This window comes from Ambystoma mexicanum, chromosome 9, assembly GCF_040938575.1.
Source record: "Ambystoma mexicanum isolate Mex_15411 chromosome 9, UKY_AmexF1_1, whole genome shotgun sequence".
Classification (NCBI taxonomy): domain Eukaryota; kingdom Metazoa; phylum Chordata; class Amphibia; order Caudata; family Ambystomatidae; genus Ambystoma; species Ambystoma mexicanum.
Window position 1 is genome coordinate 583456132 of NC_090931.1, and position 16063 is coordinate 583472194.

Sequence of the window (16063 nt, forward strand, 5' to 3'; positions counted from 1 at the left end):
GCATCAAACCTCTAACAAAGAAGGAACACGTTCAAAAAGGTGATTCCTACAAGTATCAGCTAGTTATTACCTAAGCACACTGTTTTGTCAATGTAGAATATTATCAGAAGATAGAAAGTGATGGAGCTTGGAATCTTATCCCATATATCAGAGCTTTTGGGCAGGTAGAAAACATATGGAATACTGTCTCGTGCCTGTGCAAGATACTGTAAAGCCAGATTACAGATACCCAGAACAGGTTTTGAGGAAACATGAGATATCATCACGCAAAAGTAAGAAGGCTAGTAGAACCTGATGCTTGGTTACATGCATAAACATTCATAGCCCAGCAATGGGAAACAGAGGGACATTATAGCTCGAAAATGAAACAGTGTGACATTTTCAAAGGGTTTAAAGTATTACATGTTTTTGTTGTAAAGAACACTTTCCAGGTACATGAAGCGTCGAACTTGAAATAGAGAGAGTGTGGCATTATTTGAAGGTGTATAGTATATCCTCCGATCTGATCTCTTAAATGTAAGCCCAGGGCTAAACCGATTTCTGCACGATAAAAATGGATTGCTGGTGCTGCTGTAAATGTAAGCTAGTAAAGAAGACCATCCCTGTTATATGCAACTTCCTAGAAAGTGGTTCAAGAAAATTTATCATTTCAGAGGACTTGCTCTTTGTTCTGTAGAAATTCAGGCAGGCACCAAATGGTCTCAAATACCCAGGTAGATACAAAATGGCTACTTAAACACCACTGATCTAGTGCATGAAGAACAAGGGAATGTTGCAATTAACCAGGTCTACTCTATCTATAATGTGATTTAGGTTTGCTTGGAGTACATTGAAAGATTTTTTCTTGACAGATCAGGTATGCCTCAAATATACATATTTCTTACACAGTTCCTTGCACACAAACAAACTCACCCAAACACATTAATACGCCACAAATGGCTGGAGTGAGAGAAGTTTTTGTACGCATGACAACGCCAACATTATGTAAGCGTAATGTACTGGACTCAGCCCTGACACACTCAGTCTCTCTTACCAAGGGTGCCACCTCGATATCTCTCAGAACAGAAACAAATGTGATTATGATATATCGTCGTCTCCCTTTGACCTTCCTTGCCTAACAATGAAGGCAAAAACATTTTCAAAATAAATCACTGCAATGCACAATCTCCTTTAACTGCAATCCTTTTCTCACATTGGATCCAGAAAATTATGGGATGCTTGTGTTAGCATTAACTGTCTCTAAATAATTACTCCCACGTTTAATAGAAAGACATGTTGTAGTCTCAGAGCGTGCTAGGCATGTTCCCGTTTTTTGGGCAACCTCTGCACCCAGACAAACATGACCCCAGCAGCGTGGCTTACATGCAAAGTATTCCTGGAGCCCAATGAAGGTAATATCAAGTCTGAAATACTTTTCTGCTGTGTCCGGGGATGAAGGTGGGATTGGGGAGAAGAACAATCTTTTAATTTAGGTGATTGGCCACAGATGAAGACCTTGATCATATGGAAAGGTGCAAAGCCTGCAGCCTGCATGGACTATAAAGATGAGAATTCAACCATAAGGGAGAAACATGTTAAAATGAATCCACCAAAAACGCACAAGGATAATAATTTACTTAACAGCAAAGGAATGGTATCCTGTGAGAGATTTCAAAATCTGCTGCAATTATTTGAGTTTCAAATCCTTATCGTTAATGAAAAAGACAACTGGTTGGAGATACAAGAATATGCACAAGATACTATGCCAGGCTGTATGTTTATGTACAGTATGAGCAGACATTTTGAATGTTCACTAAAAAACCTGAAAAATGCTTCTAAATCCTAAACATGTCATCAGGTACTCAAGTACATTGACGCCCATATACATAGTGTGGCCTAGCTGAAGTTTGTTTTGGCCACATGCACTGCTGTGGCATCTAAGCGACAAGGTAAGGTAAGAGGTAATCCTTTTAAAGGGTTGCATAGCAACTTTCAAATGACTATTGCTATTTAAAAAAAAATTAGTTATACCATTGGTTGGAATTTGAACATATTTCCTGACGACAAATGTCTTTTTCAAGGTTGGCGAAGCAGTTCTGGAAAATTTTGTTGAAAACCGAATGGTTAACGAGGCTCTTTGGAACGAGTGAGTGGGTTGGTATGTAAAAGAATGACTAAGGAAAGCAGAGAAAAACGAATTATGCAAAGTGAAATGTTTTAAAACGTTAAACTAAACAAACAAAAGGATAAGACAAACAGTGTGAGATGATCAATCTTGCATTCACGCTTCGATTGTCCTAGTTTCATGTTTTCATAATGTTAAACTATGTCTATGAGTGGTCTACTAAATGCTTAAGTGTAAACCAGTTTAAAAAATGCTGGGCAAAACATCTACATCTCAATAACTGATTGTACATACTGCTTGACTTCAGCGTCTGAAGCTCTAATGAACTTTGGGAACATTTTCTGCTCTGCCACTGAGGCAGGTCTTACTGAGACACATTTGAAAAGATTCTTTTTTTTGTCATAATTTCCCATGCATCTGTGGACACGACCTCTTATTAGTCTTGGTAGGTCCCGATCCTAGTACAAAATGACAAAAAGAGAAAATGATTAGTCTATTTTCCTACAAGTATGGTGGGTTCTGACTTAAGCTTCTTCATACACTGCTATATAGAGATGTTCACAATGATATGCTAACATACTTTCCAATTATTGATCATCTTAAAAGTGCTATCCAATGGATAAAATGACCTTCATTTGTTGGTAGTACATAGCATGGCTGAACGATTTTATAATGTATCACCTTATTACTCACCATATTAATAGTCTGGATCCAACAAGTTATCTAAACCATGGTCTTAAATCATTCTAAAGGACTCTGTTGACAGCTTGTCCAGCACTAAACACAATCTCTAAATAAATACGAATATATCATCTGTGCAAAGAATGAATCATTAGATATTAACCTCATTAACGATTGCATGTGCTTCTCTCATAAAATAAGTAAGAACAATTGGGAAATACTGAGTAAATGTGAGATGGTACACTTAATTTGAGTGAAGCATTAATTCTTACAGTCCAACATTGTGGTAGATCACTGCTTTGTATCAATCCTTGGTACATTAGCATCTTGCCATGCTGACACTTCATAATTCCAACAATAGGTCAAGCAGTTGGCCAGCTGAACACGAGCCCACCATTGTACTTTGGGTTACGACCCTCTATTCTCCCAGCAAACCATCACCACCCCCTGGTATCAGCAACTTCAGAAGCCTTCCTAAGAATCACCTCCTCCAACACGCTAGGAACTTCAACTCAAACAACTGCTCCATGCATGATAACCCCATGTTATCCTTATAATTCCCTCTCCTATGCATTCACCGTTCTAAGTACCTGCTCTAAGTAATAACTGATCCAGCCTCACATATCCCCTCTTGCCTCCTTCCTAGCTTTATCCCCTCTCCCCTACTCCTGCGGATATTCCCCACCATGGTAGTCTGACTGGCACTCTGCAATACTGAATCGCAATGTAAAAAGACATTCTTCCTTATGGACCACTTTGACTCATATCGCAGTGTGCTCACTGTAATTGTGATTACAAGTACATGGATTCTACCCATGACACAGCCACTCATGCTACATTCCATACGGCTCGGCAACATTTTTCAACTACCATCAGGTAACTATAAAATATGGGATGGTAGGCTTAATGATGAACACACCCTGTCTATTTTCCCTTCTCCCCCGCTGAATTAACCTCTATTTTATCTATTTATTGAATATTTGTATGGCGCCTATAGAGCAGAAAGTGTTTCCAGGTGCCACAAGACTAAGGAGGAAGGGAGCAGAGGAGGATAAAACAACAACAAACAGTCCTACTAGGCCTTGTGACATTCGGATTGTGCAAGTGGAAGTGCAGGGGGGTGGAGGGGAAGGGCGAGGGGGAAAGAGGGAGGGGATTAAGAAGGGAGGAGGAGCCACCACGGCAGGGTAAGTGCCTTCAAACACCTCAAAGTACAATGTCTAGACCCACATCCACTTATTATTCTCATGTAATAACTTCATAGGACTCCAACTCATTCGTCCCTTCCCACCGAGATTCCAATCATTGTCATGCTTGATTTCAACCTTCTGCACATGTTCAGTGCCCCTAGTCTGCTTCTTGACTCATTCCTCTCTGACCACTCTATAGTCGTCCACTACAAAATATCAACACACAGCTGCGGATTCTCTTTGGACATAGTCTTCATCTTCTCTGCACTCAAATCTTCTGCCCCTTCTTATAACACTCCCTCTCTCTGGCCACCCTTTTTTCAGTTTTCTATCTCCATCCACCCTCTACTCTTGTCCCCAAGACCTCCCTGTTACTAAATAAAAATGCAAACACAACTACACTGCTTCCTTTCTAGCCAAAGTCTGAGCTTTCAACCCTACCCTCTCCTTTACAATGTAAACTCTATGATTTAAGTCTTTACTCTATGATTTAAGTCTTCTTTGACATGAAATGAACCCTTTACAATCACTATGAGCGCCACTTTTCTGATCAGTCCTTCAATCCCTTCAAATTGTGCCTCCAACTATGGCGTTCTCCTCTGATTTGACATCTAAGGGCAGACATGTGGCTACATGTGTATCCCTGCATAAAAAAAGTCTGCCTTGAATCCTGACCTCTTACCATTGAAAGGATCTCTTTGTGCTCTGTGCCCTGCCTTGGACTTGGTAAACATTCTCTACACCAACATAATCTCTATTGTCACTCCCATACTGGCAAGCTCTCTTCCACTCTGTTGACACTGTTGATCACTCCTTATTGCTTCTTTCTCTTGAATCTTTTGGCTTTAAAAATTCTGCTCTGCAGTAGTTTGCTCCTATCTCTCCAACTGAACTTATTCTGTTTCTTGGGCGGGTGATTCATCACCTACCCTTCCTCTCAATCAAAGTGTGCCGCAGGGCTCGGTTTTGGGTCCCCTTCTATTTTCTTTATACACTATTCCCCTCACCTCTATTATTTCTTCCTTTGGTCTCTGTCATAATGTTTATGCTGATGATTCTTAGCTCCTTTTCTCCTCTGCGTTTACTCCTACTATCCATGATAACATCTCTTCCTTTCTTCTGGCGATCCAGTCTTGGATGTCTAACCACTTTCTTCACCTGAATTCCTCCAAGACTCAGGTTCTTATCTTTCCTCTGTTGGGATGGAAATGAGTCTATCCCCCAGCCCCCCCTAGGCACTTCCAAGTTAGGCGAACCCCATACGAAGCGATATAACCTACAAGGGGGAAGTTGTCCCCCACCCATAGGGCACATATAAAGGCAGTGTAACGCATAGAAGGTGGTGAATAGCCCTAGCCATATCTCTGCCATGCGACTCCATTTTGTAATAGACCCAGAACAGACACACTGAGGGCTGCAGCACTTGCATCCCGAGTTCACACAGAGGTACCAAGCCATCGGCAGAGCAGGTCAGCTCTGCACAAGTCCTGTCCCCACAGAAGTCCATTTCCCTTTTGTCCCTCCAGTGTTGTGAATATCTAGTATCACATTCAGGAATGTGCCCTGCACAGAGCTCGAGACAGTACCAGGCCCTGCGCTGTGTCCATCCATCTCCACTAAACTGCCATTGGGATCTCTGACCCCCACCCAGCCAGGCCGGAGCCAGCCACACTCCACTGACCCAACCACCAGGCCCTAATCTCCTTAAGATCTGATCTAAAATCTTGCATGACTGTATACCTCTCCAATTGCAACACACGTCTCCTGTAACATGAGGTACTAGGAAGGGTAAATCATAGATCAATCCCTCCGGGGTGGGGGGGGCGGGGGGGTTTAGGAGGTGTCCTTGAGGCGGGAACTGCGGTATTAACGAAGCATTGGATGTAGGGGTCAACATAACTGTATTTTATCCTCCTTTCTCTCTAACACCCCTTTCCTATCATGCCCAGGTGCTGTCACGACCCTCTCCCAAAACCCCCTCTGGCAAACCCATTGGTCAGGTGGAGTCAGGACTCAGGCCTCTAGAGCCTGGGATCCTCTTCAAAAGCCTTCATGGGGCCAGTCCTGGTGCCTGTGGCGCCAGGCTCATACACCGTGAAAAACAATGTGCTTGGGAACTACTTTATTGTATTCTCAGCCAACCTGGGGGCATCCACATAGCTTGGTTCTTAAGAACCAAGCTATGCGGTCTAGTGTTTTGGGTGTGGTAGCCTAGGGACTACTTTACCTGGACTATTTTGTAAACCACACCCGAGCAAGACAACATGCTTTGCGTTACTTTGCAGCTTGCAACGTGACGCTCACTGTGTCCAGCTATTCGCTCGAACCTCAGAGAAGCAGAACCTGCAAGGAGACAAAAGGAACATCATTAGCAGCAGCATCTTACCTGCAGTCTTCATCTTTAAACACTCGCAGCTACTGAGAACAGCTTCCTCGAATCTGCACGCCTCCCAGACAGAACGACCTGAAAGAGGAAGACAGAGGCAACAATAAAGAAAGCAGTAGAGACATTTACAAATTACGAACTGCTCAAAAGGCTTACCTGGTTGGTCGCCTCTCGGCTGGCACCACTACGGACATTCCACTTGCGCTGAAGAACACTGCGACCTACAAGGAAGGAAAACACAGGTTAGCAAAGGCAAGACTTTGCAGCGCTGCGCATAGCGCTTACTTACCGCGTCATAGCGCTCTTAATGCGCCATCATTTACTAGCGGGGCTCAACCAAGCAAGTTTGCCGCGCTGAAGCTCCGCATACCAAAGGGAGAAAAAAGAAATATTTTAAACAAAGAAAGGCATGCAGGATAGCAACAAAATTAAAGAACAGCAATAAAACCCACCTGAACAATATCAAACGGGCCGGCGTCAGTGAAGTAACTGGACCGCACTCGCCCATGAAAGACAACGCGTACCTGCAAAGAAGGCAGGACGGAGAGCACGCCTAATTCTACCACAAGGAGAGGAGAGGGCACCAGAGGGACTGAAATCATACAGGGGTGGAGGGAGGATACTTACTCCAGTCGGTCAGTCTTGAACACAGTTCTCCTGTATTTTCAGGCAGAACCTTCCCCGCAGACCACATCAGGGCAAAGCTGAGAAGCATACCAGCGAGTAACCTGGCTGGGCGGCGTCCCTGTGGATACCAGGTGAGCGTAAAATGTGCCTGCCATAATGGATGAATAACCGGTTTCTGTTGTTTAGTTAGATTAGATATAGTTTTTCTAATGTTTGCCCTGACCTTCACCGCAAGGATGAGCCCAGCTGACCCACGTGCACCAAGATCGACATGGAAGAAACATTCAATTAGGGCCTGGCATCCCCTATGGAGCAGGCCCATGTATAGGGTGTCACCAACCAGCCGAGCAGATTCATACTGTATATAATGATGTCACTGATGACGCTTTGGGCCTTCTTAATGTACTGCCCATGTAATGTTTGGCAGGGCGCTCTCGGGCAGCAGAGTTCTTTGCTGACACTTGTATTTTGTATGAGTAAAACCTTGTTATCCTTGCAAAACTAAATCTTGGCTTTATTCCCTAGCAGGTTGAATTTACTCTGGAGTGTGCGTACAGAGGTCTATGCCTTCATTTGGTGACCCTGTGACGTGATTCCTTAGATCCTGTACTTGCAGCGATATCGAGGGGCCTCTCCGGACCAGACCCCCAAAACGCATACCCAGCAGAAGCGGTTCTTGTGGGATCCGGCTTTGCGAAAAACCCACCTGCTCGTTAGAGCCGGCTGTGGCCTAGGGAGAGGCCCAGACGTGTTGTAGATTAACCGTGAACGGAGGCTTTCAGAAGAACATGGACATGTGAGTATAGCGTGCAAGGGATAACAATGGGCCTCATTACGAGGTTGGAGGCAAGTTACGGCCCTTACCGGCATGGAGCAAATACCGTGTGTCTGTGTTGCTACAAGGCCGCTATTAGAGGGTGATTCCGAGTACGCGTACACAAACAAGCTGGCCGAGACGCTCGCAGAAAATGCGGATGTCATCTTCTCCACCAACATGTCTCGACCTGCAGTGCAGCGGAAGAAGGAGATATGGGCTGAGGTGGCGGAGAAAGTGAGTGCCGTTGGCACCACCCCGCGCACACCTAAAGATGTCCGGAAGCGCTGTGACGACCTGCGCTTAAGTGTCCGCAACATCCTCTCGGCCAAACGTAAGCAGGGGATGGCAACAGATATGATATGATATGATATGGCATTTGCAACGCGCCTATACACAAGTGTTTCAAGGCGCGACGAGGCAGGGAGGGGGGAACAGGGGGGAAAGACAGACAACGATCCTACTAGGCCAGGTGTCATTCAGATCGCGCAAGTGCAGGGGTAGGGGGAAGGGAAAAAGTGCAAGGGGAAGGGGAGAGGGGGAAGTGCTGAACAGGGTAAGTAGAATAAAAAATAAATAATAAATAGGGCCAGCTGGTGGCAAGTGCAAGGTAAGTGCAGACAAGTGCTGGGAGGGGGGGGCTGTAAAGGATGCAGAGACAGTCCCGCAGTGCAGGGGTTGCCAGGGAGGCAGTGAAAGTGGAGAGTGGCTGGGCCAAGGACCGAGGTCGGTGAGAGTGGCCCAGGTGCAGGTTCAGTGCAGTTTCAATGAAGAATTAGCAGGGGAGAGGGAGAGAGAAAGCAGAAGCAAAGAGGAAGGTTTTGAGGTGCTTCCAGAACCGAAGATGGTTCTCCTCAAGTTTCAGGGAGGCAGGAAAGCTGTTCCAGAGGGAGGCCCCTACCGCAGAGAGAGATCTACCCCCAGCTCATTGCTTCGAGAAGCGGCTGACCCTGAGGGAGTTGGAGACAGATGAGCGAAGGGCTCGGGAAGGAAGATATTTAGGAAGAGAGAGTTGAAGGTATTTAGGCCCCAGGCCCCAGAAGGCCTTGTGGACAATGCAGAGGGTTTTGAACTTAATCCTCGCAGCCACAGGGAGCCAGTGTAGAGATTTCAGTCCTGGAGAGATACGGTCCCTGGGCTAGAGGCCAAGGACAAGTCTCGCAGTCCTGTTCTGGATGCGTTGCAGAGGGCAGAGAGTAGAGGCAGGCAGATTAAGATAGGGAATAGTTTCTTACCTGTAACTCCATTTCTCCAGCATTGGTATCTTTCATGGGTTCACATGCTTAGAATATTCCCCGTCGTCAGACTGGGACCCCTCGGCACACATATATAGCCTTTTCCTATAGGAAAACGTCTGACACTTTTGTGTCCTATCCTCGTCCTTTTAGGACCCGCCTACGCATGCTCCGCAGGCCGTCCCAGTATAAGAGGCCCGCCCCCGCGGTTCCCCTTCAGATTTCGGCCCCTCCAAAGTAGGAAGGGTTAAACTTATCCATCACATACATTGCAGTCCCGGGGAGGCTTGGCGGGCGCATGTGAATCCATGAAAGATACCAATGCTGGAGAAATGGAGTTACAGGTAAGAAACTATTCCCTTCTCCAGCATTGGATCTTTCGTGGATTCACATGCTTAGAATAGATTGTATAGCAGTAACACTTGAGACGGTGGTGAGAATGCAATGTAACGCACCCTCACCCTACTACTCAACACATATGCGCAGCAGTAATAAGTTTACTCATATAACCTTTCCCACCGAAAGTATACTGTCATCAAAGGTAGAAAACAGACTCTCCACAACGTGGAGCTTACCTTACTGAAACAGATGGCGCAGGACAGCTCTTCCCATCTGCACGTCATCCGCATGCTGCCTGGCAAGGCAGTAGTGGCGGGTAAACGTGTGGGGCACTGACCATGCCGCAGCTTGGCATATGTCCGTCAGCGGAATTCCGGCCCATAACGCTGTTGAGGATGACATCGACCTTGTAGAATGGGCTCTAGGATGTCTTTGCAGTGGCCTTCCGGCCTTAGAGTGACAAAAAACAATCGTCGACGAGACCCATCTGGCCAATCCCTGTTTCGAGATTGCTTTACCTCTCGTCGACAGACCATATGCGACGAACAGTTGCCGAGTAGCCCTGATGTCTTGTGTGTGATGTAGGTAGAATTTCAGAGCCCTCTAAACGTCCAGGGTATGAAGAGTTTTTTCTGCTGCCGACGATGGCGTGGCGAAGAAAGTAGGCAGAACCATGGATGAGTGTTTGTGATATACCGTCGGAACCTTAGGGACGAACGTAGGGTTAGTCGCCAGGACTACCTTGTCCTTAAAGAATCTTAGGTAGGGCGGGTCCACCACCAGCGCTTGTAGTTCCGAGATACGTCTGGCTGATGTGATAGCTATCCGGAATGCCAACTTCCACGAAATGAATTTCATGTCGGACGTGGCCATAGGCTCGAAAGGCGGTTTCATCAAACCTGCCAACACTGTGTTGAGGCTCCACGCCGGGGGAAAGCGTTTCACCGGGGGAAAGGCTTGAAATAAACCCCGCATGAAGTGTTTCACCAGTCTGTCACTGAATAGAGGAGACGACTGCCTCTTCCTTGTGAACCTCGAGATGGCTGCCAGGTGTACCTTTATCGATGAGGGGGACAATCCTTTTTTTGCTAAGAGGAGCAGGTAAGGTAGAACTTGTTCCGGCGTCACCAACAATGGTTGAAGGTCCCGCTGTTTTCTACACCATTCACAGAATCTCCGCCACTTATAGGAGTAGGATTTGTTAGTGGAAGGGGCTCTAGCCGCCTGCAGAATTTCTTGGCACTCCTCTGAAATGTCTAAAGCCCCGAATTCCGAGAAGTCAGGAGCCAGGACGTAAGGTTGATACTGTCCGGGTCGTGATGCCACACCGTGCCTCTGTCCCGGGATAGAAGGTTCGGGACTTTCGGAAACGCTATGGGATGTTCCAGCGATAGATGGAGGAGGTCTGAGAACCACGGTTGCCTCGGCCAGTATGGTGTCACTAGAATCACCCGGCAATTGTATCTGCGTATCCACTGTATTGTTTTCCGTATGAGGGGAAACGGGGGAAAAGCATAGAGGAACATGTCCGTCCATGGGAAGGAGAACGCCTCTCCCTCCGAACCCTCTTGGGGCCACCTGCTTGCAAATTTCTCGCATTTCTTGTTTTCTTTGGTCGCGAAGGCGTCCAGAGGGGGGTGGCCCCATTTCTCGAACACTTTCTTCAAGTGACCCGTGTCCATTTCCCACTCGTGTATCTGGGCCATGTTTCTGCTGAGGGAGTCGGCTTGGCAGTTCCTCACTCCTGGAAGGTCATGAGCCACGAGGGAGATATCGTGCTTCGATGCCCAATGCCATGTTTTCTGGGCTTCTATGGAGAGAGTCCTTGATCGTGTCCCTCCTTGTTTCCTCAGATAAAACATGGCTGTTGTATTGTCGGTCAGTATCCGCACCCGCGACCTCTTGATGTGTGGTAGGAACGCCTTCAAGGCCCATCGTAACGCTCTGAGTTCCAGTACGTTTATGTGTAGGAGTGACTCCGTTGGAGACCAGCGACCTTGCGTTTGGAGAGCACCCATGAGCGCTCCCCATCCGGTTAGGGACGCATCCGTAACTATGGTGCTCTGGAACTCCGGCTCCTGTAGGGGCACACCTTTGTTCAGATTGTGGGAGCTCTGCCACCACTGAAGGGTCCGAAGTAGCTTGTCGTCGTCGACGGTTATCCTGTCCGACCACGATCCCTGAGCCTGTGTCCATCGGTCTGCGAGGAATTCTTGGACTGGCCTCATGAAAAGTCGACAGTTTCTCACCAGATGGATACAGGATGCCATGGCCCCTAGGACCGAAACATACTTTCTCACTGAGATCCTGGTGTTTCGCCGTAGCCGGGCCGCCTGTTGAATGAGTCTCGAGGTCCTGTCGAGAGAAGGTTTCACCAGCCCTAGCTGAGTCTCGAACTGTGCCCCCAAGAATACCAGCGTTCTCGATGGCCGCAGAGAGGATTTCTCGAAGTTTATGGCGAATCCTAGCCGTTGTAGAAGCTGCATGGTGGCTTGCAGACTTGTGTTAGTCGACGCTGCGGAGGATCCCCTTACCAGCCAGTTGTCGAGGTATGGGTATACATGGTGGCTTTGCTTCCTTAGCCAGGCCGCCACTGGAGCCAGGCCTTTTGTGAACGTTCTGGGGGAGGTTTTGAGCCCGAAAGGAAGAATCGTGAATTGGTAGTGGGTTCGCCCTATTACAAAACGTAGGAATTTCCTGTGTTTCCGACACATTGGAATATGGAAATACGCGTCCTGTAAATCCACAGACGCCAGGAAATCTCCCTTTTGAACTGCGCGGATCACTTCCTGCAGAGTGAGCATCTTGAATTTCAGGCTCTTTAAGGACTTGTTGAGCTCGCGTAAGTCCAGAATGGGACGCCATTTGCCGTTCGGCTTTTTTACAACGAAGTATCTTGAGTAGACTCCTTGGCCTCTCTGTGATGTTGGAACTAATTCTATCACTCCCTTCGCTAACATGAGTGTAACCTCTTGTTGCAGTGCCTCCATATGGGACAGAGCGGTGAACACAGGTGGAATTTGCGGAGGGCTGTGTTTGAATTGAAGAGAGTGTCCGTGTCTTATAGTGTCTAACACCCATTGGTCCGTCGTTATCCTTTCCCATTCGTCGACATACGCTGAAACTCTTCCCCCCAGAACGAGTTGTGGAACGTCACTGCTGATCTTTAGTTTGCTTGTCTCTCGCCGACGATGGGTATGATGGTCGTTTTCTGGAAGACTGGAAGTTTCGTCGACGGTTAGCCGATTGTGAGGCACGTCGGTATCCCTGGGAGGGGTAAGCCGATCTGGCAAAGGATCTGTCTCCAGAAGAGAATCTTGAATTACCTGAAGCCCCTCTAAAGGGGCGAAAAGACTTGTAGCTTCTGCCACTCTGGAGGGCACCCAAAGACCGTGGCGTGTCCGAATCTTCTTTCATCCCTTTTAGGGCCTCGTCCACCTTCTCACCGAAAAGAAGGTCTCCCTCAAAAGGCATATCTAAGACCTTGTATTGTACTTCTGGTCTGAAGTAGGTACACTTCAGCCATGACTGTCGACGTAATACGACCCCATTATTGACTTGCTTGAAGCCAGACTCAGCAAGATCCACCGTGATGTTTATTGCGTGATTTGAGGCTTCCTCGCCCTCTCGGACCAGTAGCATCGCCGCCTTCCTCTGTTGTTCCGGAAGATGGTCAAGCAGCGGAGCCAGCCTGTGCCACATCTCCCTATAGTATCTGGCTACAATTGCCAGAGAGTTTGCTGCCTTTACTGTGGTCGCTCCCACGGAGAGCACTTTCTATCCAAAGGCATCTTGGCGTCTCGCTTCATTCTCGGGTGGAGTCGTGCACTTGTGCTGTGCCTTTGCCTTCCTCGCTGCCGCCGCCGACACCACCGAGTCTGGTGTTGGTTGAGAGGATAGACACTTGGGTGTAGACTCTGGAGCCTTAAACTTTTTTTCTAGGCGTCCTTTCACTGCTGGTTCTGAGAATGGGTGTCTCATTGTCTGCAACCCCTCTTTCCATACATGGTCAAGTATCGGTATCGAGAACACCGACCTCCTTCTCTTGCTTATGTGGTCAAACAAAAAACAGTCCTTTTTCTGTTCTTCCTGGGACAGACCAAATTCTTTGCATGCCTTCTCCATCATCGAATGGAATGACGCAATGTCGTCCGGAGGGGACGGGTGAGCTGGGCTTCTGGGGTTTTCTAACTCCGCTTCTGATTCCCAGGTAGGATCCCTGGAGGGGGATAAAGAGACCTCTGACTTGTAGCTCACCTTCCTCCTGCGCCAGTGTTGAGATTGGCGTGCGGCGGTGCGGCGGTTGACGGGACGGGCCCGGCTCGTCGACGGGTGACTGTGGCAGGCTGGCCTAGGGAAGTCGCGGGTCCAACGACCGTAGCAAGGACTGAAGCGAGGACAGAATATCCAACGACAAAACCGATTGAGGATTGAGGAGAGGGGCAGATACCGGTGTAACGGATGCCCTCGTCGACGACTTGGCAGCCGCTCGTAGCCCTAGGTCTGCTGGGCCAGGCACTCTCTCGCTCTCGTCCTCCGAGGACAGCAACATAGCTTGCTCTTGTAGCAAAGCCTCTGGGGGGGTAGGGTCGAAGACTTCAGGCCTCCAGGCCTCCTGTAGGACCCCTGTCGACAAGGCTCACGTCGACGCCATTGTCGACGGGACGGAGGATGCCCCTTGCGCTAGTGGCGGGAAGGCGGCCGGTGACTGGATCGCCGTCGACGACGCAGGCTTCGCAGGTGGTTTTGGCGGTCCCGCCTTCTCCACACTGTGCCCGCTTTTACTCGACTCTCGACTCGTGGTCGATCTGTGATGATCGCCAGAGGAGGATTTCCTTTCCTTCTCATGCTTTTTTGATGAGGATGATTTCTTTGACGAGGAGTCTGTAGTGGAGTGAGTTCCAGACGACTCTTTTTCCGACGGTCTAGATTTCTTCGCCGGTGGTTCCGACGAGGCCGCGCGACGTGATGTTTTCGCCAACTGTGTGGAGCCTACCTCCGAGGGGGGGTATGTCCCCGCACCCTCATTCAGCCATGCCACCAGGCGTCGGTTCCGGTCTTTGAGGGTTTTTTGAGAAAAACCCTTGCATATGTCGCAGGCATCCGCCGAATGGTGAGGGTGGAGGCAATATATACAATCCATATGTCCGTCCCCCTCGTAAACCTTTTTCAAGCCGCACGTCGCGCATGGACGGAACAGCGCTTTTCCTGATACAGAGGACATATCGTACTCGAAATCCAATAAGGCAACCTAGTACAAAATAGTAAGACAACATGAGGAGATCCCACTACTTTGGAGACGGTTGAAATCTGAAGGGGAACCGCGGGGGCGGGCCTCTTATACTGGGACGGCCTGCAGAGCATGCGTAGGCGGGTCCTAAAAGGACAAGGATAGGACACAAAAGTGTCGGAAGTTTTCCTATAGGAAAAGGCTATATATGTGTACCGAGGGGTCCCAGTCTGACGACGGGGAATATTCTAAGCATGTGAATCCATGAAAGATCCAAAGCTGGAGAAGAGGCTGTTACAGTAGTCCAGCTTCGAGAGAACCAGGGCTCTGGAGACCGTGAGCTTCTGGGGGAAGGAGAGGAAGGGAAGAATACCTCTGAGGAGGTGCAGCTGGTAGTGAGACTTCTTAGAGACGTCAGTTATATGAGGAGAGAAGGAGAGTGTGGAGTCGAAGATGACCCTGAGGTTTTTTGCCTTGCAAGTAGGAGCAGGAAGCGGGCCAAGAGAGGCTGGCCAGAGCGCTGCAGGGAAGGAGGAAGTGGGTGTGCCGATGAGTAGAATCTCAGTCTTACTGGCATTAAGGCAGAGGTCATTGGCGGCACACCATTCCTGGATAGCAGACAGACAGTCGGAGATGAGGGAAGGAGAGGAGGAGGCCGAGGGTAGCCTGAAATGAGCTGGGTATCGTCCGCATAGCACTGAAAGTTGGGGCAGAGAGTGGAGATGCGGTGGGCAAGGAGTGCCAGATACTGGTTGAACAGCAAGGGAGAGAGATTAGATCCCTGGGGGACACCACAGGTAGAGAAGAAGATGTCAGAGAGGAAGGACCCCAGTTGGACCTGGGAGGGTCGGTTGGAAAGGAAAGAGGTCAGCCACGCCAGAGCCTGACCAGTGATACCCAGGTTATCACGGAGACGGTTGAGCAGGATGGCATGGTTGACAGTGTCAAAGGCAGAAGAGAGATCGAGCAGAATGAGAACACACGGAGTGTTGGAGTCGAGGTTCGAGAGCAGGTCTTCACGGATGTTCAGGAGAGCAGTTTCCATGCTTCTGGCAGCTCTGAAGTCAGATTGATGGTCATGAAGACTACCAACAGATTCAGCATGGAGGTTGAGCTGGGAGATGGCCAGTTTCTCCAGGAGCTTGCCCAGGAAGGGAGTGATGGAGATTGGGCGATAGTTAGCTGGGCAGGCGGGGTCGGAAGAGGGTTTCTTAAGAAGAGGATGCACAAGGGAGTGCTTAAGGGGGGATGGGAAGACTCCAGAGGCGAAGGAGTGGTTGCAAAAGATGGTGATGCGGACTCCCCCATAAAGATGCAACCCTGGGAGGAGATCTGTGCAAGCACCATCGGGATGGAGGCTATCGAGGGAGTGGGGGACATGGAGCGAGGAGCCCCGTCATCGGCTGATGCAGGTAGGTGTCCCAAATGAAACACTGTATAGAACAACACAATGATGT

General features: G+C 48.5%; 1 protein-coding gene across 1 annotated transcript in view; it reads right to left on the reverse strand.

Moving 5' to 3' along the window:
- Positions 1-2264: 2264 nt before the first annotated feature.
- Positions 2265-16063, reverse strand: part of SPATA22 (spermatogenesis associated 22) — a 752003-nt gene continuing 738204 nt past the window's right edge. The window contains exon 5 of the mRNA XM_069613933.1: positions 2265-2562. Coding sequence (XP_069470034.1) covers positions 2371-2562 — 192 coding nt within the window. The 3' untranslated portion in view covers positions 2265-2370. The remainder of the gene's footprint in view (positions 2563-16063) is intronic.